The 26,659-nt window shown below is 44.8% G+C and overlaps 1 protein-coding gene across 1 annotated transcript; it reads left to right on the top strand.

Annotated features, from left to right (window-relative positions):
* Nucleotides 1-5,816: 5,816 nt before the first annotated feature.
* On the top strand, nt 5,817-20,116 carry LOC309544640 (olfactory receptor 1M1-like; the record flags this gene model as incomplete). Its single annotated transcript, XM_082243544.1, has 2 exons — nt 5,817-5,915; nt 19,148-20,116. The coding sequence occupies 2 exons, from the start codon at nt 5,817-5,819 to the stop codon at nt 20,114-20,116; spliced, it is 1,068 nt and encodes a 355-aa protein (XP_082099670.1).
* Between the last annotated feature and the right edge of the window lie 6,543 nt (nt 20,117-26,659).

Genomic DNA, 26,659 nt, shown 5'->3' on the forward strand with positions numbered 1-26,659 from the left:
GATTTGTAATGAACATTATGCAAGGAGGAGGGCTTCAAAACTCCAATTGATAGCCTCTTCTTATGATCCCCAAAATAAACTGACTGGAGGTGATCTCTTCCCACTGTGGAAGGAAGGCCCCCAGTCTTCATCCCACCGTGGTGAGGTCATCATTGTTATTTTTTGGGCTGTTCAGGAGGGCGAAAAATTGCTACACCTCTTTGGCTCCAGGGCTTCCTCTGTTCCTCGGATTTTCTTGGAGAAGAAACATTTTTCTGAGGATAAGATTTTCTTTTGAAAGAATCTTTTCTCACTTGTCTGACGGGAAAAGATTTCTTTCGATTCGCCGTTCAATCCAAAATTGTCTCCAAACCCGGACCGAACAGATGGTCCCCTCGTCAACGGAATCCTGCATAGTTTGGCTGAAAACTTGGCAGGGAGACAGTGGATCCAAAGCCAAAGAGCTCTCCTCGCTGAATTGGCTAAAGCAGAAGACCTAGCTGTCATGCGTACCAATTCTGTGAAGGCGTCCGCAATATATGCCACGCCACGAAGGAGCATGGGGAAGGAAGACAAGATTGTCTCCTTTGCAGAGCCGGCCTCGACGTGTGCCTTAATCTGTGTCAGACAATACTGCAGATTACAGGCTACCACTGTAATGGCCATGGCAGGTTTAAGGTTTCCCAAGTATGAGTCCCACATCTTTTTGAGGAGAGAGTCCGCCCTCTTGTCCATGGGGTCAGGAAGCGAACCCATATCCTCAAAGGCTAGGTCTGTATGTCTAGAGACCCATGAAAAAGCTGCGTCTAGTTTGGGTGACTTATTCCAAACTGCTGAGTCCTCTTCGGAAAAAGGGAACCTCCTTTTCAGGGCTCTGGAAAAACAGAATTTTTGTAAAATCTTACCTGTAAAATTCCTTTCTCTGAGTCCTCCGACAGTCGCCGCCTCTTCATATTCGTCACTAATGGGGTTATTGACCTTTGCTCCGTAGGAGTGCTAGGCAACAGAATATATTAATATCAAAGCTTTTAGCATATCCCACCCCCAGGGGGTGGTCCCCTCAGTCAATACCTCCTTGCTTCCTGCATACCAACTCAGTTTCAGTAGAATAGCAGTAGAGTATACAAACAAACCCCAAAAGAGGGGCGGGGGCGGCGACTGTCGGAGGACTCTCTTACGTCCTCCGACAGTCGCCGCCTCTTCATATTCGTCACTAATGGGGACGTCCCAAAGCAGTGTAGACATGAGGGGTGGGAAAAACAGCAGCCGCGCCTAAAGCAACGCAATACCCACATCAGAGAAAGGAACCTTCGCAAAGTAAGAGAACCAACCGGGCAACAGGAAAACGTGCTCAACAGGAGCAACAACCCAGGAAAAACAAGTAACTCAGGGGTAAAAACACCCCAACAGCCAAGGGCCCAAATAAGGGACCCTAAGGCACTGCCGCACTAAGGACTTTACGGCCAAAAGAAGCATCTGCCGATGCCTGAACATCCACCTTGTAAAATTTGGAGAAGGTGTGAACGGACGACCAAGTCGCCGCCTTACACACCTGGGCCACAGAAGCCCGATGATGACAGGCCCAAGACGTACTCAGAGATCTGGTAGAGTCCGCCTTCACAGGCACGGGAGGAACCTTTCCCCTCAAAGCATAGGCCTGCTCAATGGTCTGTCTGATCCATTTGGCGATGGTAGAAGCCGATGCAGCCATACCCTTCCGAGGTCCCTCAGGAAGGACAAAGAGAGAATCCGACTTGCGAAAGGATTTAGTCGATGACAGGTAAACCCTGATCGCCCGAACAACATCCAAGGAATGCAAAGCCACCTCCTTCGGATGTTTAGGCTTCGCACAAAGCGAAGGCAAGACAATGTCCTCATTGAGGTGAAATTCAGAAATTCTCTTCGGAAGAAAAGATGGGTTAGGTCGCAAGACCACCTTATCCAAGTGAATCACCAAATACGGAGACTTGCAGGACAAGGCTGCCAGCTCAGACACCCTGCGAGCCGAAGTAATCGCTACTAAGAAGGCAACCTTCTTGGACAACAAAGACAACGAGATCTCCCTGATATTCTCAAAAGGAGCATGTTGTAACACGGACAGAACAAGGTTCAAATCCCACGGAGGCAAAGGCTCCCTCCTAGGAGGGACCAAATGTCGCACCCCTTGAACAAAGGTGCTAACCAAAGAGTTAGACGCCACAGGACGTTGAAAAAGAACGGCCAGCGCAGAAATCTGACCCTTAATCGTGGCCAGCGCCAAACGCTGGTCCACTCCAGTTTGGAGGAAAGCCAACACTCTCGATACCGAGTATGAGCGAGGGGAATACCCCCTGGACTCACACCAGGCAAAATACGCCTTCCAAGTACGGTAGTAAATCTTCCCCGAAGAGGCCTTCCTGGCCTTGATCAAAGTGGGAATGACCTCAGGGGAGAGACCCCTATCCTTCAGGACCTGGCTTTCAACAGCCAGGCCGTTAAAGCCAGCAACTGTAAAGCAGGATGGAATATCGGCCCTTGAGACAGAAGGTCTGCTCGAAGAGGCAGACGCCACGGAGCGTCGACCGCCAGATTCACGAGGTCTGCGTACCAAGACCGGCGAGGCCAGTCCGGTGCCACCAGAATCACCGTTTTCGGTTCCGAGGCCAACCTGCGAAGGAACCTGGACAGCAGCTGAATCGGTGGAAAGGCATACATCAGACGATACTGATGCCAGGGCATCACTAACGTGTCCGAGGCGTCTGCCCGAGGATCGCGCGTCCTTGCCACGAACCTTTCCACCTTGTGATTTAGACGAGACGCGAACAGGTCCACATCTGGGGACCCCCACTTCGCGCATAACATCTGGAAGACATCCGGGTGAAGGGACCATTTCCCCTGGTCCAGGGTCTGGCAGCTCAGATAATCCGCCTGCCAGTTTCCCCCCCCCCCGGAATGTGAACTGCAGAGATCGCCGGGACGTGCTTCTCGGCCCAAGACAGAATGTCGGCTACTTCCCGAGCCGCCCGGGCACTCCTGGTGCCCCCTTGGTGGTTGATGTAGGCCACCGCTGTGGCATTGTCCGTCTGCACCCGAACTGGACGGCCCTTCGGATGGCGTGGGGAGCCTGCTCCAGGGACCAAACCGCATTACTGAGGACAGGGAGTGTCGCAAGCATGACGCAGTGGAGTTGCGGTGCGAAACCGCAATGGCGTCCAGTGAGGTAGCCACCTCACCGATAGCATCCCTGCAGCGCTCAATGGCAGGCTGGGAAGCCCCTGGCCCTGAGCCCTGGGATCCAGGGTGGCCAGACTGAGACCCAGCTCCGCACGATAATCTTCATCAGAAGAACTAACTAATGCTGGAAATAAACAGCTAAGTAAAAGAAAGAGAAAAAACTTCAAATAAAATCAAAAAGAGAGAAAAGTGGCTGATACTAAGAGCCCCAGCACAGGAACAGCCTGCACTCCTGAGCTAGGCATATGAAACTGAGTTGGTATGCAGGAAGCAAGGAGGTATTGACTGAGGGGACTACCCCCTGGGGGTGGGATATGCTAAAAGCTTTGATATTAATATATTCTGTTGCCTAGCACTCCTACGGAGCAAAGGTCAATAACCCCATTAGTGACGAATATGAAGAGGCGGCGACTGTCGGAGGACGTAAGAGAAAGAAAGGTTTTCTCTTTGGATCCCGCCATTCCTCCTTAACCGCATCTATCAGGACCTCGTGTTCCAGGAAGACTTTCTTCTTAGGTTTGCCTAGACTCAACTACATTTGATCATGGAGGGACACGGTCTTCTTTTCCTCCTGAATTCCTAAAGTAGTGTGGATAGCCCCCAAAAAGCCCTCCACCTCTTCCAGGGTCACTTTATATCTAGAAGCTCTGGTGGAATCACCATCCGTACCATCTGCTTCTGACTCCCCCTGGAAATTTGGAGGTGTGCTATCACACTCTTTCCCCAGATTTTCAGAACCCCCAAGTGTTTCCCCACTTGCCGAGGGTACCACTGGTGGGGGAAAAGCATTTTCCAACTGGGGGGGAACTCTGAGAAAACTGAACATTTGAAAATAAGTCCTTAAAGGACTGACAAGTGCTAGCAAGCTCCTTAACTGATGCAGCTAGCTCTGAGTTTTGTACTTCATTTTTTTCCCTAACTAAGCTATCTTAACACTCCCTGCATAGTGCCTTAGTCCATGACTCCTCCATAGTGGCCTTGCATGATATTGCCATGTCAATATCACCAATCTTTACATAGTTTACGCTGTCCTGTATCCAGAGACATTCACCACTTTTAGGCCAAAATAAGGGATATTTATGTAGCCAGCACTTTCCAGGATTCAGATAGTTGTAATAGACAGGCCAAAATCAGTGATCTTTACATGGTAAGCAGTCTATATTTGTCTATAAGGATATTTTAAAGTGGGAGTAAACTCCCATGGTTGACCTATAGGTAATCCTTTAATAAGGCCTATCTATAGGTACAGTAAATATCTCCTAAACCTGCACTGTTTAGAAGATATTTACTTGTAAATGGCCAGTGATGTCACTGGCGCATGCACTCTGAAGGAACGACATTCCCATGCAGTTCCTTCAAAGTCCTGTGCTGTGAATAGCAACTCCCGTGCATGCGTGGTAGTGACGTCATTGTGGCGTTGCCAATCAGATGGCTTGAGAACACAAACCCAGAAGGAAGACAGGGTAAAGATGAAAGCCCTGTCAGCGATGACAGTGCGTGGCTGGAGGGCTTTGTTTTAAGGTAAGTTTCACATAATACGCTAGTAAGCGATGTATACTAGCACATTTAACTTTACCTTGCAGGTTAAAAAAAAAAAGCATGGCAGTTTACTAATGCTTTAAGGTTTTTTTCTTTTTTTTTTTAAAAAAAAGCATGGCAGTTTACGAATGTTTTAAGATTTGAGATCTGTGACATACTGAAGCAGAGCATGATCCCCTCCCTTCGGAGACTGTGCCGCAGGTCAGTATTCCAACATGATAATGACCCCCAAACACACCTCCAAGATGACCACTGCCTTGCTAAAGAAGCTGAGGGTAAAGGCGATGGACTGGCCAAGCATGACTCCAGACCTAAACCCTATTGAGCATCTGTGGGGCATCCTCAAACAGAAGATGGAGGAGCGCAAGGTCTCTAACATCCACCAGCTCCGTGACGTCATCATGGAGGAGTGGAAGAGGACTCCAGTGACAACCTGTGAAGCTCTGGTGAACTCCATGCCCAAGAGGGTTAAGTCAGTCCTGAAAAATAATGGTTGCCACACAAAATGATGACACTTTGGGCCCAATTTGGACATTTTCACTTAGGGGTGTACTCACTTTTGTTGCCAGTGGTTTAGACATTAATGGCTGTGTGTTGAGTTATTTTGAGGGGACAGCAAATTTACACTGTTATACAAGCTGTACACTCACTACTTTACATTGTAGCAAAGTGTCATTTCTTCAGTGTTGTCACATGAAAAGTTAGAATAAAATATTTACAAAAATGTGAGGAGTGTACTTACTTTTGTGGGATACTGTGTATATATATATAGTCTGCATATATTTATTATATGAAAAGGTTCCTTACATAAAATTAATAATTACAGTGATATATAAGAGATTACAACCTTCCATTTCTTTTCTTTGTTCTTGGATAGTTTTCTTGCTTTGTGATGAAATCAGATGGGCTTTTTTTTAGCGCAGCAAGGTTGTTTTCCCAGTATTGGGAATAAACTAATGATTACCATTGGGAAATGATTGGCCCCCATTGGGATTGATCACCACTAAAGTAATTGATCAGAAAAGTATATAAAAGGTGATGTGAGAAGTCATCGGATGTAACGCTCAGCTGAACCTCTCCGGAGTATGGGCATACATGGAGGACTCCAACATACTCAGGAAGATGATTATTATAATAGAAATCTTTATATTCCCAGGATAAATAGTGAGGTGAACAGTGCCAAGAACACAGTAAGTACTCTGCTAATGTCACTGTATGAAGGATGGCTTTTACACACAGCTTCTGGAAGATCAAAACTGCTCTATGGAATGGGGGAAATACCAATACCAGTACTTTGTGTGTGTGTGTGTGTGTGTGTGTGTGTGTATATATATATATATATATATACACATACATACAGTATCTCACAAAAGTGAGTACACCCCTCACATTTTTGTAAATATTTTATTCATCCTTTTCATGTGACAACACTGAAGAAATGACACTTTGCTACAATGTAAAGTAGTGAGTGTACAGCTTGTATAACAGTGTAAATTTGCTGTCCCCTCAAAATAACTCAACACACAGCCATTAATGTCTAAACCGCTGGCAACAAAAGTGAGTACACCCCTAAGTGAAAATGTCCAAATTGGGCCCAAAGTGTCATCATTTTGTGTGGCAACCATTATTTTTCAGGACTGACTTAACCCTCTTGGGCATGGAGTTCACCAGAGCTTCACAGGTTGCCACTGGAGTCCTCTTCCACTCCTCCATGATGACATCACAGATGGTGGATGTTAGAGACCTTGCGCTCCTCCACCTTCCATTTGAAGATGTCCCACAGATACTCAATAGGGTTTAGGTCTGGAGACATGCTTGGCCAGTCCATCACCTTTACCCTCAGCTTCTTTAGCAAGGTAGTGGTCGTCTTGAAGGTTTGTGTGGGGTCGTTATGTTGAAATACTGCCCTGCTGCCCAGTCTCCAAAGGTAAGGGATCATACTCTGCTTCAGTATGTCACAGTACATGTTGGCATTCATGGTTCCCTTAATGAACTGTAGCTCCCCAGTACCAGCCGCACTCATGTAGCCATAGACCATGACACTCTTACCACCATGTTAAAACCCAGGAAAAGAGGTTGGGAGACCAAGAGAATACAGAATACACTGTTACTCTATAGCCCAACCGCCAACTAAGGGCACCACAGACATGTATAAGTAAAAAGTATAAATTTATTTAGGCACGTATGCCTTAAAAATTGATTTCAAGACAGAAACAGACAATAAGGTGGCAGACCATGGTGACACAAACTCAACAAAAGTTAAAATCAATAATTGAGCACCCATGCATGTAAAGACATACCATATATTCATAAACACTTTAACCCTGCGCAAACCAGCATACCTAGTAGGCTGGATAATGTGCAGGGTACAGTGTGAGGACCTCAGTAGTACCCCTATAAACAATGTGAATGAACAAGACCTGGCTGAAATTCACCAAAATGGTAAACTAAATGTAGTGCAAAGACTCTTGAAAAGATATTGGTGGCGTAGATAGCTGCCAGTCTGATGATTTTCAGTGGAGTTCCAACATGATTAATCAAGATTAAATCGTTGATTGTGGTAGATAACTCCCCAAGATAAAGGAGATGTGAACTGGATCGTCTTAAAGAGACTTTATAGTTGAATCATCAAGTTGGAGACAGTCCTTGGTATTGAGGAAAACTTCAGAGTAGATAGTAAATGGACAGTCACTATACTTGAAGTAAATAGTTGATACGGGTAAAGTTTCACCGTCCTAGTTCACAGAATCACTGTATCATGTGTTTACCTTTGCATTTAGGTATGCCGATGTCCTGGCCAAGTGAAGGGGGGGGGGGGGGGAAAGATGAATAGCGGTATTGGGCGGCACGGTCCCCCAGATCCAGTGAACCTGTCGCTCTAACCCGGCGGCGTTCTACCACTCCATGCGGCTTAGCCGGCGGCCGCGGAGATTGACTTCCGGGTCAGAGGTGTCCTCCCGGTCGTCACTTCCTGTATAGCCGAACAGCCGGACGCCTTCACGGGGAACAGCCTGGGGAGCGATGAATATGGATCCTATGCTGGGGACTCGATGTCGCTTATTGCTTGGGTGCTCGGTACACAATGCCGGACGCTGACGCGTTTCACCAATCAGATTGGTTTCCTCAGAGCTACTGAATGTAATCAAGATGCACCGATATATACCGCCCCTAATTGGCAGTAATTAATTAATCATTTGGTCATGTGCGGGACTCAAGGGGGATGTATTACCATACTCCTCCACAAGATGTCCTCGCTCCTTAATAATAAATCCAATAGGATACTTCGATGCATCTTGCCATTCTACCAGCAAAGTTAATAGCACTGACTCCAAGTATGTCGCCAAGGAAACAGGGCTATGTTCTTAAAGTAAGTAAAGTGAATAAACAAATACAAGTGATTAAAAGTTACACAGCAAACTAAATTACACAGATAGAGAAAAAGAAGAGGAAAAAATAAGGATGGCTGATAATATCTGCATTCTTTGATATAAATAGCCATAATTAATTTTAATGTGGATTAATAAAAAGTTAGGGATGGGGACCCTTTGTGTACTACAGAAACTAGGTCCCGAGGTTAAATTTACCAATTTGTAGTATCAGGAACCTTAGAGAAGGGGAGGCTACATATTGGGGTTAGCCTTTAGACTCCTAGGTACATAAAGATGTTGGAGCTACATATAGAGCCAAATATAATCAAATTTTGATGGAAACAAGGCCAGTAACATCACGATAACAGTCAGGAGGGGCAAAGGGTTCAGGGGTTCAGGAAGGGCTGTAGACTAAATTCCACATTAAGTCCCACTGGTACTAAAGAACCCATCTTAAAGATCCACATCTTCTCCTTCTGGAGGAGGATCTGGTCGAAGTCTCCCCTCCTTGCAGGTAATTTAAGAGCATAGATCCCCCTGACCCTTAGACCCTCGGGACTGGCATCGTGATGTTCTATGAAATGAAGAGGAATCGTCCTTTTATCAATTCTCTTCTTAATATCAGCAACATGTTCAAGGATGCGTGTTTTAAGTTGGCGTTTGGTTTTGCCGATATATGATTTTTGACAAGGACATATAATTTCGTATATGACTCTCTCTGTTTGGCAATTAATAAAGTCATTGATGGTAAAACTATTTTGCCCATTACAACTTGTGAAGGTTTTTGACTTTATTACCAATTTGCAAATTTGGCAGTGGCCACACGGAAACATTCCTTTTAGTTGTGGTAAGGAAGTTAACCAATTCTCATTACTCGGTGACCTAACGAATTCGGAGTGACAGAGTGTATCTTTCAGGTTTCTTGCCCTTTTAGCTGTAAATAGGGGTCTAGGGCCTACTAGTTTTTCAATAAGAGGGGATACCGTAAGGACCTGCCAGTGTTTTGTTGAGATTGACCTAACCTCTTTCCATTGTGTGCCGTACTGGGTGATAATACGAGGGTATCGGTCACCAACAGTCGTCACATGTGTGGTCCCTGCTTGTTGCTCACCAAGTAGAGTGGATCTTGGTCTTAGTCCTGCTCTTTTCCATGCTTTCTTAATAATACTATGAGGGTATCCCCTCTCCCTGAATCTCTGGTGCAGTTGTTTTGCCTCTTCCTGGTAGTCTGCAGGTTTTGAACAGTTCCTTTTGTGACGTAGGAACTGCCCGACCGGAATACTATTAACCAAGTGTTTAGGATGATGACTGCTTGCGGCCAAAAGTGTATTGGCCGCAGTGTCTTTCCGATAAGTTTTAGTCTTGATCTCCCCATCATCCAGTGAGATAAGGAGATCAAGAAAGGGGAGACTGTTAGAGCTCGCCGTATATGTTAACCGTATATTGCGGTCATTTTGGCTTAAAACGCCCATGAATCGGTCCAATTCAGCAGGGGTACCCTTCCAGAGGAGCAGGACATCATCAATGTACCTCAGCCACATATGTGAGTGGCTGAGGTACATTGAGGATGGATAAATAACCTGCTCCTCCCAAAGACCAAGATGGAGGCACGCGTAGGCCGGGGCCCACGGTGCCCCCATCGAGGTACCTCTAATCTGCTGATAGTACCCATTCATGAACTAGAAGAAATTATGACCCAAGAGGAATTCCAGGAGCTCGATGACAAATTCGTTATGGGCGCCGAGCTCGGGGAATCTGTCCTCCAAGAAGTGTGTGACTGCCCTTAGACCCCATTCATGTGGGATGGAAGTATATAAACTCTCAACATCAATGCCCACCAGGAGTATATCCGGGGGGCAGAGATCTGAGAGAGCCTACGGAGTACATCCCTGGTGTCTTGTACAAAAGATGGGAGGGCAGTCACTAACTCCTTGATGAGGGCATCGATGAACTTACCAGTTCTTTCTAATGGGCCGCCCACTGCCGAGACGATAGGTCGCCCTGGGGGCTGGTCGAGCGATTTATGCAGCTTGGGTATAGTATAAAACGTAGGGATGTTATACGTTTTAACATGAAGATAATCTGCTTCCTTTTTAGAAATGAGGCCTTCTTCTTTAGCAATAGAGAGTTTATGGTTAAGGGCAGAGACAAGGGAGGGAAATGGATTAGCGTGAAGTTTTAAATAAGTGGTAGTATCACTTAATTGTCTCAAGACCTCCTTAATGTAGTAGTCCTCACTCAGGAGGACCACATTGCCTCCCTTGTCGCTGCCCTTAATTACCACATTGGGTGCCTCCATAAGTTCTTTGAGAGCTGATCTCTCTTCATTGCTTAGATTGTCGAATCTACCCCTTTGCCAGTTTACCCTACCAATGTCTTCCTTGACCAAATCAAGGAATACCTTGATATTTCGATGTTTTGTAAGTGAGGGCATTTTAGTCGACCTGATCGGCAAATGTGCATCTCGTCTTATCATTTCGGCTACAGATGTGTCATCCTCTAGGTCTTGTCCCTCATCCAATAGAGATGTGAGGATCTCAATTAGTTCCGTATCATCATCAGTGGGGGATGTCTCTACTTTAGTCCCATCAGTCCCCCTGTCATGCCAAATCTTAAAGATAACCTTTCTGAGGAATAATGCTATATCTTTAAAAACCTCAAATTCAGTCATTGCAGATACGGGGGCAAAAGATAGACCTTTACTAAGTAAACTGATATGCCTCTCCTGAAGATCGAAACTAGAGAGATTGACAACCTTGAGGTCACCACCAGGTGAATTCACTGATGATTTTGGCGACTGCTGGATCTCGTGGCCCTTTGTGGGCCCCCCTTGAATTGGCCCTCTTTTTTCTTTGTTTTTGAATTTCCCTTTTCTTTTAGTGTCCCACGTGGGGCTTCTGACTGTTGGGAGTAAGAGTCCTCGGATGGGGGGTCCAAGCCCGGGACTAAAAAAGACACGGACTTGTCCCCCGCATCCGATTCACTTCCAGATGACCAGCCCCAATTTCTGTTCCTTCTACCTCTACCCCTCGACCTGCTCCTACTTCTATTAATAGTGGGATTAAATAATTCCTCACTAGCGCAGTCCTGGAGATTTTGTTTAAATTTATGCTGTTTATTGCTTTTAAGATTTTTTTTTGTGTTTTTTCTACTTCCCTCTTTAAGGTCTCATTTAGTTTCTGAAACTCTTCCTTTTCTTTAAATTGTTCAAGGGTATTGAAACTTGCTTCAATTTCTACTTGTAGATCCTGAAGCTGTAGTTTTTCTTCCTCGATAATGAGGTTCATAATTTGTATGCCCCTGTCAATACAACTTTTTTTCCACACCTCCAAAAATCTGGGGGTGTGTAGATGTTGCGCAGGGGTCACCCTCTCTCGTAGGCCCCGTGGAATAATCTGATGTTTAATATGGGACTGCAATGAAGCAATGTCCCATTTCCTATTTAAGGACTTGAGAACTAGTTTTTTATGTTGTTTAAAAAGCTCTCCTATGGGTTCCTGAATAGGGGAATCAGAGTCATTTTGATTATTAAAAGCAACTTCTATCTCCTGATCTATATTTGCATCAATGCAATACGCCATATTGCAAAGGATTTAACGTATTTACTTCCTTAATCACCAACTAAAGAATGCAGATACCAGTCATCTATACCTCTAAGATAGATTCACTTATAAAATCGCTGTGTAATAGCAGTTGTGTCGGTATCACCAAGGATCCCAACCACGGCTGTTTCCGTCAAGAATAAGGTATTATAGCACAATTTGTTTGGCCCAGAACACTGGAGGATCATAAGAAAATCCAATTTAGACATAAACAAAAAACAACAGAAAATAGTGTTCTATAAAGGGCTCAGGGAAGTTCACTATAGCTCCCCAGTACCAGCCGCACTCATGTAGCCATAGACCATGACACTCTTACCACCATGCTTGACTGTAGGCAAGACACACTTGTCTTTGTACTCCTCACCTGGTAGCTGCCACACACGCTTGACACCATCTGAACCAACAAAAAGTTTATCTTGGTTTCATCGGACCACAGGAGATGGTTCCAGTAATCCATGTCCTTAGTCTGCTTGTCTTCAGCAAACTGTCTGCCGGCTTTCTTGTGCATCATCTTTAGAAGAGGCTTCCTTCTGGGACGGCAATTTGATGCAGTGTGCGGTGTATGGTCTGAGCACTAACAGGCTTTGGTTGATCATGGCGAGGCCTGTTCTGAGTGGAACCTATCCTTTTGAACCGCTGTATGATCTTAGCCACCGTGCTGCAGCTCAGTTTCAGGGTCTTGGCAATCTTCTTATAGCCTAGGCCACCTTTATGTAGAGCAACAATTCTTCTTTTTCAGAAGAGTCCTTTGCCATGAGATGCCATGTTGAACTTCCAGTGGCCAGTATGAGAGAGTGAGAGCGATAACACCAAATTTAACACATCTGCTCCCCATTCACACCTGAGACCTTGTAACACTAACGAGTCACATGACACCAGGGAGGGAAAATAACTAATTGGGTCCAATTTGGCCATTTTCAATTAGGGTTGTACTCACTTTTGTTGCCAGCAGTTTAGACATTAATGGCTGTGTGTTGAGTTATTTTGAGGGGACAGCAAATTTACACTGTTATACAAGCTGTACACTCACTACTTTACATTGTAACAAAGAGTCATTTCTTCAGTGTTGTCACATGAAAAGATAGAATAAAATATTTACAAAAATGTGAGATATGGTATATATATTATGGATATTTTAAATATGATGTCATGTTGGTGCTTTTTATAACGTCCTATGTATTGTGCTCTCTACTCTGCTGTCAGTAATAGCAGCCCAGCTGTAGACTGACTCAGACTGCTAATATAACGGCACACACAGCATTCTTCTCCATTGACCTCCACTGTACCTGTTCACTGCTCTGCCAATGTAACAACACACATAGCATTCTCCACCACTAACTACCAATGTACTGCCAATGTGATGGCTCACACAATATTCCTCTCCACTACCACTGTACTGCCAATGTAATGGCTAAAATATAGAAAAATTCAGCGCTAAAAGATATGTACAGTAGGGGGCAGCCAATTAAACCAATTTGTTCTTGATCGGCTGCATTGAAGGGCAAATGAGGGATCAGGGAACTAATACAAACACTGGATAGGGTGAGACCTCTTTTTTACCTTGAGCATCTTATGAACCTCAGCCCCCCATCACCAGGTTGAGTGTCCAGATACAATGTCACAGGAATTCACTGAAAGTAATTCTTAGCACACAAAAGTAGTGCTATAGGAAAGAAAACAGACACCCAACCAGGTAGCAAAGGCAAACTTAATATATTGTCACCCAATATTGCTGGTAATTAGGAAATACCAGGGTATACCAATAACTAGGTAATAACACAATTTAGCATTCAAAGTGATCAACAGTAGGGACCAGGCATTCGATTATATTTGGCATCAACAGTAGCAAGGCCTCCTCAAGTTCAGCAGTGAGCAGTAGTAAAGTTTAATCTTCGAGTGCTTGAACTATACCGCCATTTTTGTGCACTTTTGGCAGCAATGCTAGTCCTAGACCAACTGGGTATGTACTGCCCAAAAGAAAAGGAAGATGTTAGTGGAGGGGGCAGGAGAACAAAGGGGTTTGCAGAATAATTTATTATAGGGGGGGCAGTCCTTTGAGATGTTCTTCTGCCAGCTATCATTGGGGCTTTTTAAGAGCATTTGTGCACTTAAAGACAGTCTCAATTAACCTGCATGTGGTATCGGTGCAGTAAAGGTATGGTATAATCTCAGCACAAGTGTAAGGTAGATGTGATTCATATGTGGCAAAGGTTTGGTTTAAGTGTGGTATAAAGTGCATTGCATAGATTGGGTACACTTAGGCTCCATGTACACGAGACGTTGTTAAAAGTCCCTTTGAATGCTGGAATTTTTAGAACGTTTGAAACGTCCGTTCGGTCGTGTTTAGCGGCGTTTGCGGGCGTTTGCGTTTAGAAGCGTTCCTAGAGGTCAAAAAAATTATTCCCCTTCAAAATGGAAAAACACGAACGCTAAACGCGGGTCATCGCGTTCGGACGCGTTTGTGCGTTTGAAACACCGGGAAACACACGTTCGAACGCAAATAATTGCGTTCTAAAAACAGTCCCTGAACGCAACTGCCTGCAAATGACTGTAAACGACCTGGTGTACATGGACAGATAAGATAAAATGTAGGGGGGTTCAGGGGCTTCTGAAAAAAAAAACGCCCAACTGCTCCTAAACGGCCATTTCCAGCGTCCCGTGTACATGGAGCCTTAGTGTCCTGCCCTCAATTGCCCAGTCCCTGCTAGCAGTGTCAGCAATGGGTGAATAGCCCTCTTACCTGTTCCTAGGATGCAGCAGTTACATTTTGCTGTAGAAAGGGGCCTCCTTAGTCTCTTCCTATAAGTCCCCAGTGATTAGTGCTGGGGAACAGAGGGTAAGGGGATGCCTCAGTCTCAATGTGGCAGCAGTGCAGGTGCTGTTATGTGGGCGGTGCGTCACTGTCCCCCAGGTGTCCTCACTCCAAGTCTCAGGCTTGGATCTCCACTGGTATGGTCTCCAGTGTTGCTCATCTTAGTTTAAAAAAGTAATTAGTTACAGTTACAAATTACTTCTCCCAAAAAGTAATTGAGTTACTGACTCAGTTACCACATTGAAAAAGTAATTAGTTACTCAGCAAAGTAACTGTGACTTTTGTTGTCCGGGTCCCTCTGGCTCCGTCCTCCTGCAGGCCTCAGGCCTGCCTGTCTCTGCCTCTCTCCTCTTCTGGGCTGGCTGTGTGCGTTGGACCGTTGGTGGACTGGTGGTGGTGGACTTCCTGCTGCCCACTGCCCAGTGCCCTACTGCCCTGTGGTGGTGGACTGGTGGTGGAGTCTCCTCCTGGCCTGGACTATATCGTTTTGTAATTGTACTGAGTCTGTAAGTAAAGTAACAGCCACTGGCAGTGGTTGACTTCTTATATCATATTCTGCCAGGCAAAAGTCACAACTTAATAGTTATACTGCCTAGAAGTGTGGCACTGGCAGACTGGCACTGTGGGCGGCAATAAAGATGTACCCAGTGAAAAACAATTTAACCCCTTCCTTATATAGTTTTCTATTCAGCTAGGCAGCGCCATTTTACCTCACCTCACTCCACATCCACTGTGGGCGGCAATAGCTGGGTTGGATCGCCGGACTCTATGCCCTCTCCTGTCCTCCTGGCGCGCTGTTCAGCCTGCTGCAGCCTGTGACTGTCCGACTCCTGTCCTGGCACCGCGTGACTCACTCGTCTCCTCCTCTTCTCTCTCCAGTACCGCGGACAGCGGTTATAGAGGAGAGGGGGAATACAATTACATCTACTGCCACCTAGTGGCGGTAGATGTAATTGCGGTAATGCAGCCGAAAGTAGCGGCAGCGGCGTTACAGGGAGAAAACGAGTAATCAGATAGATTACTCGTTACCCTGAAAAGTAACTGCGTTAAGTAACGCCGTTTACTTAAACGCAGTTACTTCCAACACTGATGGTCTCCTGCTGACAGGTGGATATCCGGACAGAGGTGCTCTTTCTCTCTAAGTCAATTGGTGCCAAGAGGAAGAACTTTACCGGGCAATTTAATTAAAATCATCCCCCACTCCTCCTACTGAACAGTGCCTATTAGGATCTGTAGTGTAAAGAGTCTATTTATCCCATTGTATGGCTGCCATCCGAAACTACAACTCCCAGGATTCTTAGCTCTCTGCCAATAAGTCTAATGGCTTGCTAGGCTTTAGTTCTCTCCCTGCTAGCCAGAGGTGAATGGTGCAGCATAACATCAGTATCTCAAAAAATGGAGAGAAGAATAAATGGCAATGTCTCCTTCTCCATATTGCTGTAGCCCAGCACCTGGTTACGTGGGAAATAGGTAACTACAACAAGTCATGAGCTCAGGATGCATTGCCCGTTGACCCCCAGGAAATGTGTTGATTGCTAGCTATGTTATTTTAAACACATTGCTGATTTACAAATGGCTGTAATTATATATATATATATATACACCAATATAAATAAAGTAAAGTGAGTGTAGCACCCTACAAGGTAGATGCTAGGTAAGGTGCTAGGTAAAGTATAGTGGGCCTTGTCTACTTATCAGCAGGGCCACAATTTTCAGCTGGGCTGTCGTGGCTCCCAGGTGTGGCTGTTGAGACTGGGGAGTCTCCCCACTGTGCTCCATGAGAGGGTTCTCATTGGGCAGTTGAGGAAACCCAGCTAATGGCACACTCAGGCCTGTATCTAACCCAGAAAGGCAGATTCTGCTGCACAGTATTCTGGGAGTGGGTATAAGTTTCAGGGGAGCACATGTCGCAGCGTCTTTGGTGGGAAGCAGAGTCACAGGAGGGAGGGTACAGCTGTCTCTCCTCCTGTCAGAGGAATCCGGTGTCCCAGGTGGCTTGCCTAGTGAGAGGGGACAGAAGGCTGAGCTGAGCTGCAGAGAGGATCCGGTGCAGAGGACCAGCAGAGCAGAGAGGGTCCCCTCTCTCTAGGCAGACCCCTTTGGGTCTGCCTAGAGAGAGGGGACCACTCTGGTGAAGGTCATAGGTATCCAGGAGCTAGCTAGCCAGTGCAGGAGCAAGTGTAAAGGGGGTGCCAGTGTGTGGACCCTGAAGTTTAGAGGGGGAGCCAGTGTGTGGACCCTGAAGTGTAGAGGGGGATGCCTAGTGAGAGGACCCTGAAGTGTAGAGGGGGTGCCTAGTGAGAGGACACTGAAGTACAGAGAGGGTGCCAGCCGTTGGACCCTGAAGTGTTGAAAGTGTACAGGGTGCAGTGTGCAGTGTTGAGAGTTGCAGAAGCAGTATACAGAGGGTACCTGAGTCAGGGAGGACTGGAGGGAGCAGTGTTCAGGACTTTTGAGCTAACCAGAGCGTCAGAAGTCAGTTCTCAGTACAGTCCTGGACTTTTGAGCTAACCAGAGTGTAAGAAGTCAAGTTCAAGTACAGTACAGCAAGTCAGTGTTTTTCAAGAGCCAGCAAGCATTGGTCAGCATCCAGCTGGCGTCAAGACAGCGATGAAAGGCATTTTTCTCCAAAGTGTCCCATTTGTACCTAGTTGAGCCAGAGGAGTATCCCACTCACTCCATTCTCCCATCTCCAATATCAAATAAACAAAACAAACCAAAGATGCTGGATTGGTCCTTGACTCAAATCTCACACTTGGGTATTCAGCTTAAATGGACTGAAGGTGTCACCGGTAACCATGGCAGATCCACATCAGGCCCAATGCCTGGAAATCCTGCTACATGAGCAAGAAGGAGCGTGGGCATTTTTGCTGCCGAATTGTATCAAAGAATTGCTTCTCCCACTGATCTTTATGGTGTAGATTTATGCATCTCCCCATGCATGTGGTGTCCATATAGCTGGTAGTGTTACATCAGCAGAGCCTCCAGACCCCACATATGGTGTTAAAAATAGCCCCAGATTCAGAGATGTATAGTAACTAAGTAGAACTACTTCACTACTGTACTTAAGTACCGAAAGGCGGTATCTGTACTTTCCTAGAGTAGAATTTTTTTCTCCTACTTCCACTTTTACTTCACTACATTTTTTCAATGATTTCAATACTTCTACTCCGATATTTTTTTTTTGTGCTGCATAGTTATTCGTTACAATTATAAAAATTACCACTGCCAGAACAGTAGATGGCAGGTTTCATGAAGCTCACAACATGTGTATTATCAGCGCATACGAAAATAAATGCTACTGTATGTATAAATAAAAGCTGCATTTGAAATAATAAAAAACAATATGATGTTCAAACTTTTGACTTCTTTCTTTAATAACTACATAACACAGTACTGGTACTTTTACTTTCAGTACTTGAGTAGCAAAATTAAAAAAAAAAAACTACTTGCAATACTTGCAAAAGCGGAGTTCCACCCTGGAATACTTTTTTTTAATAAAAATACCCCCGGGACAGTCAGGGCTAGTGCATTCCACAATGGATAGCCTCTGATCTGTCCCGGGTTGCAATTACCTTTTAGGACAAATACTTACCTTGAAAAAGTATTGTCCAGCGCTGCCATCTCAGGTGTGGGCAGCTTGAAGCCAGCGCGATCCTCTTCGGCGTCCTCTTCCGTCTTCTTCGGTCCCACGATGCACTGCACCGGCCTCGCCGTCATTTCCGGTGCGCGCGCGTCATCCCTCCACAGCTTCTGGGCATGCCCAGAAGCTGTTTAGAAGGGAATGACGCACGCGCACCGGAACTGACGCCGGGGCCGGTGTAGGCGCAATGATTCCTGGAAGCGATGACGTGCAGCTCCCAGGAATCATTGCAAAGCCAGGAAGTGACGACGGGCCGTGGCCACCGAGGGGAGGAAGAAGGAAGTAAGGTAAGTATTTTCTTCTCTACGAGGTAAGTTAAAAAAAAAAAAAAAATGTGATTATCCATTTGTTTTTCAGGTGACCCGGAGCAAGAAGATGGAGGTAAGTATAATTTTAGGGTGGAACTCCACTTTAAGTACAAAAAATGTTGAATACTTTAGTACTTCTACTCAAGTCACTTTTTGATCGAGCACTTCCACTTCTACTCAAGTCACTTTTTGATCGAGCACTTGTACTTTTACTCAAGTATGGGTTTAGAGTACTTTATACAACTCTGCCCAGATTGCAAAGCACTGTGGAATGGCAGTGGCCTCAGCTGCAGCCTCCTGTGTTTTGCAAGCTGCCCCTTCCCCTGGATCCCCCACATACAATCTGCCACCTTGTCATCCCCACCCTCTCATTTTGGAGAAGAGGACAGAGGAGGTGTTCTTTAGTCCTAACTCACTTCCTGTTCTTGGATGTCAATGCCACTCCTCTATAGATCCAGCACAGTGAGTAAGGGTCGGTACCCTAAGACCGGAAGTGTGGTACTGGCAGGACCACCAGGTTAAAATAAAGGAAAAAAAGCCTGAAGAGAGAAAACATCACTGCACTATAACATATAAGAGCTAGTAAGCTGCAATATATTACATTTTTGTTTATAGGTTTCTGATACACTTTAGCTTTGCATATCATGCTAGGTGCTAAAATATTAACCATCACTTTTCCGCAGGTGTTACGTCAAAGGAATGAAACAATTGTTGTAAATGTCCTGATCGTTGGGTTTAATGGGTTTAATGAATACAGAATTCCACTTTTCCTTCTCTTATTGATTATCTACACCGTTACCTGCATTGAGAACCTTCTGATCATCTCTCTAATATGGAAGAGCCCTCGTCTCCACACCCCCATGTACTTTCTGATCAGCAATTTACTCCTTTGTGAATTTGTTGGTACCACAAGCGTTGAACCGTCGGTGCTGCAAAACATCCTATGGGGAAGAAGTGTCGTTCCTTATGTTGATTGTGTTGTCCAGATGAACATAGTGAACGCTGTTTTAGTCTTTGAAACTCTTCTGCTGACTTTGATGTCCTATGACCGATATTTGGCGATATGTCACCCATTGAGATATGCTGCTCTCATGCATAATAGACTGTGCCTATACCTCGTCATTGGCTTTTGGTTGTTTTCAGCTGCGGTTGTAGCAGTTTGTTTTTTCTACATGATGTTTCTAATATTTTGTGCCCCTGTCATCGTCTATTTTTTTTTTTGTGAATACACTGCATTCTCCACTCCGGTATGTGTTATGTCAAACACAAGACCCCTTTACATATACGGATGGGTGATAGGTTATCTGCTTAATGTACCTTTTGGATTTATTGCCTTGTCCTACATACTGATCATAATCTCCATCCTCAGGATGAAGTCATCAGCCGGGAGACGGAAAGCCTTCTCCACCTGCAGCTCCCATCTCCTGGTGGTTTCATTATATTTCGGATTACCATTTGCTTCATATGCACTGACACTGACTGCAACGCTCACTGACAGCGTTTATAATGCAATCTCCTTTATATACTATTTGGTGCTTCCCATGGTAAATCCCATCATTTACACTTTAAGGAATCAGGACATTCATAAAGCTTTAAAGACATCAGTGAATGACATGAAAGAATATGGTGCTGTAAAAGGACATTTAAGATAAGGGAAATAATGAGGGGGAGGGGACACATTGTTGTGAACACCAGTATTTTAGGGCATGTAACTTTTTTGTGCAGGATACACCAAAAAAAGACAAATGCTGCAATTATCTTTTCTTTGTCTATGCTCTCTAGGTTGTATGGTAGTGCAATACATGTTGTGTTTTCTTGTCTGACTTCCAAAGAGAATCCTGGTGCCTGTTTAGCTGAAGTGTTGGTAACCATAACAGCTATATTGTAGCTGTTCCTTTTTTGTGTTGCTTTATTTCTTCCGTGAGCCCTGGTTCACACTGAGGCGACCTGTGAGGCAACCTGGTCGCCTCACAGGTCGCCGTTGGTCGCCTCCCATAGGGAAGCTGCGGACCCGTTCTAATAGGAGCGACACAAGTCGCTCCGACTTAGAAAAAGGGTCCGGAGCTTCTTTGGGGCGACCAGGAGGCGACCGCCATAGACTTCAATGTTATGAAGTCCGTGGCGGCCGCTCCGAGGTCGCGGCGCGCTGCTCGCACCGCGACCTCTGAGGTCGCGGTGCGAAGTAGCGTCGCCCCGATGTGAACGGGGCCTGAATGTCAGCTTTGTGAAGTTTCCTGTGTACTGATTTTGTGGGTCTTCAAGGTGGATATTGAATTCCATTATCACTTGATGCAACAGTTCTGTGTTGTTTGACAACAATCATTTTAGTGTTCAACAATCTGCCATTCAATTTCTGGCCCCTATTTTTCATCCTCATTGGAGTCTTGTTATGCTTGGACTGGTGCTCTTGGAGTCTTGCCATGCTTTGTGGAGACTGGTGCTCTTGAGGTCTTGCCATGGTTGGTGGAGGTTGGTGCTCTTGAAGTCTTGCCATGCTTGGTAGAGACTGGTGCTCTTGGAGTCTTTCCATGCTTTGTGGATACTGGTGCTCTTGGAGTCTTGCCATGATTGGCAGAGACTGGTGCTCTTGGGGTCTTGCCATGGTTTTTAGAGACTGGTGCTCTAGGAATCTTACAATGCCTGGTGCAGATTGGTACTTTTGGAGTCTTGCCATGCTTGGTGGAGACTGGTGGTCTTGGAGTCTTGCCATGCTTGGTGGAGACTGGTGCTCTTGAGATCTTGCCCTGCTTGGTGGAGACTAGTGCTCTTGAGGTCTTGCCATGATTGGTGGAGACTGGTGCTCTTGATGTCTTGCCATGCTTGGTGGAGACTGGTGCTCTTGAGGTCTTTCCATGCTTGGTGGAGACTGGTGCTCTTGATGTCTTGCCATGCTTGGTGGAGACTAGTGCTCTTGAGGTCTTGCCATGCTTGGCGGAGACTGGTACTCTTGGAGTCTTGCCATGCTTGGCGGAGACTGGTGCTCTTGGAATCTTGCCATGCTTGGTGGTGACTGGTCCTCTTGTATTCTTGCCATGCTTGGTGGAGACAGGTTCTCCTGGAGTCTTGCCATGCTTGTTGGAGACTGGTGCTCTTGAGGTCTTGCCATGCTTCGTGGAGACTGGTGCTCTTGTTGTCTTGCCATGCTTGGTGGAGACTGGTGCTCTTGTTGTCTTGCCATGCTTGGTGGAGACTGGTTCTCCTGGAGTCTTGCCATGCTTGGTGGAGACTGGTTCTCCTGGAGTCTTGCCATGCTTGACGGAGACTGGTACTCTTGAGGTCTTGCCATGCTTGGTGGAGACTGGTGCTCTCAGGGTCTTGCCATGCTTGGTGGGGACTGATGCTCTTGAGGTCTTGCCATGCTTGGTGGAGACTGATGCTCTTGAGGTCTTGCCATGCTTGGGGGAGACTGATGCTCTTGAGGTCTTGCCATGCTTGGTGGAGACTGATGCTCTTGAGGTCTTGCCATACTTGGTGGAGACTGATGCTCTTGGAGTCTTGCCATGCTTGGTGGAGACTGATGCTCTTGGAGTCTTGCCATGATTGGTAGAGACTGGTGCTCTTGTCGACTTCCAATGCTTGGTGGAGGCTGGTGCTCTTGGAGTCTTGCCATGTTTGGTGGAAACTATTGCTCTTGTAATCTTTCCATTCTTGATTGAGACTTTTGCTCCTGAAGCATCAAACACTTTGGCTGGTAAATTAGAGATGCTCCACTTAAATGGGCACCAAAATGTTATCCTCTTTAGAAATCTGACAAGTTGCTTAGTTTCACATACAAACTGCTGCCAAACAGTTGTAACACACAGGCATACAACTTAGGGAACATCGACTAAGAAATAAAAAAAAAAGCACATACAATCTAGAGAATATATATAGACAAAGAAAAGATAAGCAAATGGTAATCACAACTTTTTTAGTGTAACATACACAATTAAAATTAGACCCTAAAATTCGGGCGGTTCTCATCTTTGTGTCCACCTCCTGTAAGCATAAGTACGAGCTTCTTTAACCATAAGTTTTTTATCCTGTTATGCTGAATTTGTTTCTATTTTTTACAATATTTTTTTTCTTCATTTTCATTTATTATGTTTATTTTTTGTATTTTTTTTATGAGTTGCAATAAAAAAAATAGCAAAATTGAAAGAAAATCGTTTTTTTTTTTTTTTTTTTTATTGGGAAATGCGTTTTCACATGGGAGAATTCACATAAAGGTCATAGTGCCAAAAACCCTCATCATCGAGTGGGAGTCACCACAATATTAATTGCTACCAATATTGACATTTGTGAAGAGGGACACTTACAGTATGTAGGCCACTATTATTATTAATATTATGCAGGATTTACTGTATATAGTGCCAACAGTTTGTGCAGCGCTTTATAATATAAAAGGAAGACAGTACAGATACAATAAAATACAAGAGGGTTAAGAGGGCCCTGATCAGAAGAACATACAATCTAATAGGGAGGGGCAAGTCGTACAAAAAGTTTTACCTGATGAGCTGATGTAAGTGATAAAAGATTAGTTGGAGGTGTGATAGGCTTCCCTGAAGAGAATCATTTTCAGGGATCGCCTATAGGCAGCCAGAGTAGGAGATAGCTGGACAGATTGAGGTAGAGTTACAGAGGATGGGAGAAGCTCTGGAGAAGTCCTGGAAATGAGCATGGGAGGAGGAGAAAAGGAAGCTTGAGAGCAGAATGTCTTGAGAGGATCGGAGAGGACAGTTTGGGTGATATTTGGAGACAAGATTGGTGATGTAGCTCGGGGCAGAGTTGTGAATGGCTTTGTATGTGTTTAGTATTTTGAATTGAGCCAGACTGTAAGGGGTCAAGAAGGTTATTTTCAGTTAGGTAGCAGCTAAGACAGTTGAATGGGAGCAATGAGATGGGTATTAAGTTGTTCAGGTGTGTGGGGTCCAGTGAGGGCTTTTCAAGTATGGCAGTGATCTGTGCATGCTTTAGAGGGGAAGGTTCCAGTAGAGAGAGAGAGATTGAAGATGTGAGGGAACATATGATAGAATAAGAAAGTGATTGTAGTAGTTGCGAGGGAATAGGATCCAGGAGACAATTGGTTAGGTGGGCAGCTAGCTTCGTCTTCTTTCTGCTAACTAGGAATGGGCTCGGGCGTGTTCGGGATCCCAACTGCGCGGACATTTTGAGAAGGTCCTAAAGAGAAAGAAGTCCCACCACCAGGCCGCAGGTTGCCTGGTACCACATGAAGATTACCAATATTGTTAACAGAAAATGGTTGTTTAACAATGTGCTTTCTATTTGATTTTTCCTGTGATCCATTGCTGTGAGAACATTTTTTAGCAATACGTATTCTCTTGTGTTTAGTGGAATGACGAGAAATGCTCAAGATGAATGATTGAGGGCTGTGTCCTTAGTCTCCTTTCCCCGTCTCAAAGGTGGAACAGCAGAGGTCTGTTTAGACCCCTGATTCTTCACCAAAATGTTCCAACAAAGCTCCTAAAAATTTTTTAAAAAATATTACAAAAAAATAGTAAAAAAAATAACAACAATGGGGAAAAAATAGCAACCAAAAAAACTATATAAAAACACACAAGCAGCGCTGTTGACAAATAAAACAAATTGACCCAGCACCATGCTTCTATATGATGGACAAACAGTTTTACTTCCTGATCCTCTGTTCCCCTGACAGATGGCGCTCCCCCGCAGTCTATGGACCCTGCTCTGGTCTTGATGATGTCAGGACCCTAGAGGGCTTGGGTGCAGAAGCTGCAGGGACTGGTCTAGCTGTGGGAAAGACCGGAGGAAGTATCTTACCTTTAATTGTTCCCTTAGACCAAAATGTGCAGGCACAGTCCTTCTGCAGGAGATCGTTTTTTATTTGTCTGGAGTTGGCCTATAATGATATTTTAAAATATGCTTTTTTTCATGTCTTTATCTCACAGTACTAATATTGCACACCCTTAATGGAATTATATTGACTTCTTCCTGCAGGACATGGTGATGCAGTTGCCCTCCTATATTCGTGACTCTGGCCATATGCTTGAAGTCCTGACCAACTGTGAATGGCAAGAGGGATATAGATGGGTTTCATTGGATGTATGCTCTTTATACACCTCCATTCAGCACGAGCATGGGTTACAGGCGGTACAACATTTTTTGTTCCAAAATCAGACACTCCATCATACCCAAATAGAATTCTTATTAGGGTGCATTGAGTTTACCCTGACATATAATTATTTTACGTTTGTGGGAGAATTCTTTAGGCAGCTCAGGGGCACAGCGATGGGAGCCAGGTTCGCCCCTAGTTATGCAAATTTGTTCATGGGGTTGTGGGAACATCACTACATTTGGAGGAACAACTCATATGGGGCTAACCTGGTTCTCTTTGCCCGCTATATCGATGACATAATCGTCATCTGGGATGGATCTGACGTAGAACTACAGGGATTCTTCCAATACTGCCAGAATAATCCATATGGGATTCAGTTCACACATGTGGTGGATAAGGAAAAATTGATTTTTTTGGATCTAGAACTCAAGGTGGAACCAGGTGGACGTATTACATCAAAAACCCACTTCAAACCCACAGCAGGCAACTCGTATTTTCATGCCCGGAGCCACCATCAGCCCAGGTGGATACGTAACGTCCCTTTGGGACAATTTTGCAGGCTGAGACGCACATGTACCAAGCTCGAGGACTTTGAAGAACAGAGTTCTATCTTGACTAAAAAATTCCAACAGAAGGGATACGATAACCAATGTATACATACAGCCTATACAAAATATAGGCAGGAATATACGGATGAGAGGAAGTCTAGGAGCGGCAGATATAGTCATGAAAAGAAAGCAAGAGAGGATTATCAAGTGACATTCTGCACCAAATATAATCAAAAAGCATTTGCCATCAAAAACATCTTAGAAAAACATTGGGGCATCCTAGAAAAAGACCCTCTACTTTCAGGAGCAATTCCAAATAAACCTAAGGTTATTTATCGTAGACCGAAAGATCTAAAGAGCGTCATAGCACCAAGTCGAGTCAAACCCACCAGGACAGAGTTAGCACCCATGTGGAAGACCATATTCGATCAGAAGGGATCCCACAGATGTGGAGTGCCCAACTGCGGACTATGCCAATACATGTGGCACAGGAAAAAAGAGGTCATGGGGATAGATGGGAGAGTACATGTCACCAGACAGTATCAACTGTTCCACAGAGTTTGTGGTTTATGGCCTCGTCTGTCCCTGCGGATTCCTTTACGTGGGACGCACTTCACGCCCTTTCAGAACAAGGTTTGGGGAAAAATAAAAGAAACATCCACAAAGGTTTCGACAAACATTCTCTCTCCTGCCACTTTCGGGATGTACACGACAAAAAATCAACGGGTCTGAAAGCCTTTGGATTGGAGTCCATTACAGGCTACACAGATGTTGGCCTTAGGTTCCAAAAGTTATGCAGTAGAGAAACATACTGGATTCATTTACTGGGTTCACTGTCCTAGGGGATTGAATGAGTGTCTAGATATTTCAGCTGTCATACGTTGATGCAGGTACAGTGCATCCCACAGCCACTGTCATGAGGGATTTTAGAGTGATGATAAGAATAGGAGGGGGAGACGGGAGGGATGGGTGGTTAGGTGGCAAGAGGGGAGCCTAGGAGGATGAGGTTCAGGATAGAACCATAGTTCACGTATTCCACCAAATGGGACAGGTTTTTGGGCATGAGCACTTTGGGTGGACTTGGTCCACATCACCATCCATTTTTATTAAACAAAATATTAAATATGCTGTTGGCGATAGTTTCAGCAATAATGAACCTTTAGCAGATCCATTATTTTAATGGTTTTAAATGTTTTTGTATATTTTAGCTGCACCTGCATAGTTTTTGGACCTTGCTTTTTTATCGTGTGTGTATATATATATATATATATATATATATATATGATTGTTTTAAAATAACATATATTCTCTTAACACATACACTTGTATACATGGCAGTTCTAAAATGTAATTTTAAAATGTAATGTCAATGATCTCGCATGATATCAGTTTGGAACACTACTCGGTACAATAGAGTAGGTGGACCTTGCAGGACATGTGTCATATAAGGGGGCAGGGCATGATTATCCAGTGCGTAATAATACCCAAAAGAAGGGTTTTATTATTTATTTTTAAAATTATTTTCCTTTTTTTTTTTTTTTTTTGCTGATTCCTGTTTGCCCCTTTGTCAG

Source organism: Pelophylax lessonae, assembly GCF_965119305.1.
Source record: "Pelophylax lessonae genome assembly, chromosome: 1".
NCBI lineage: Eukaryota > Metazoa > Chordata > Amphibia > Anura > Ranidae > Pelophylax > Pelophylax lessonae.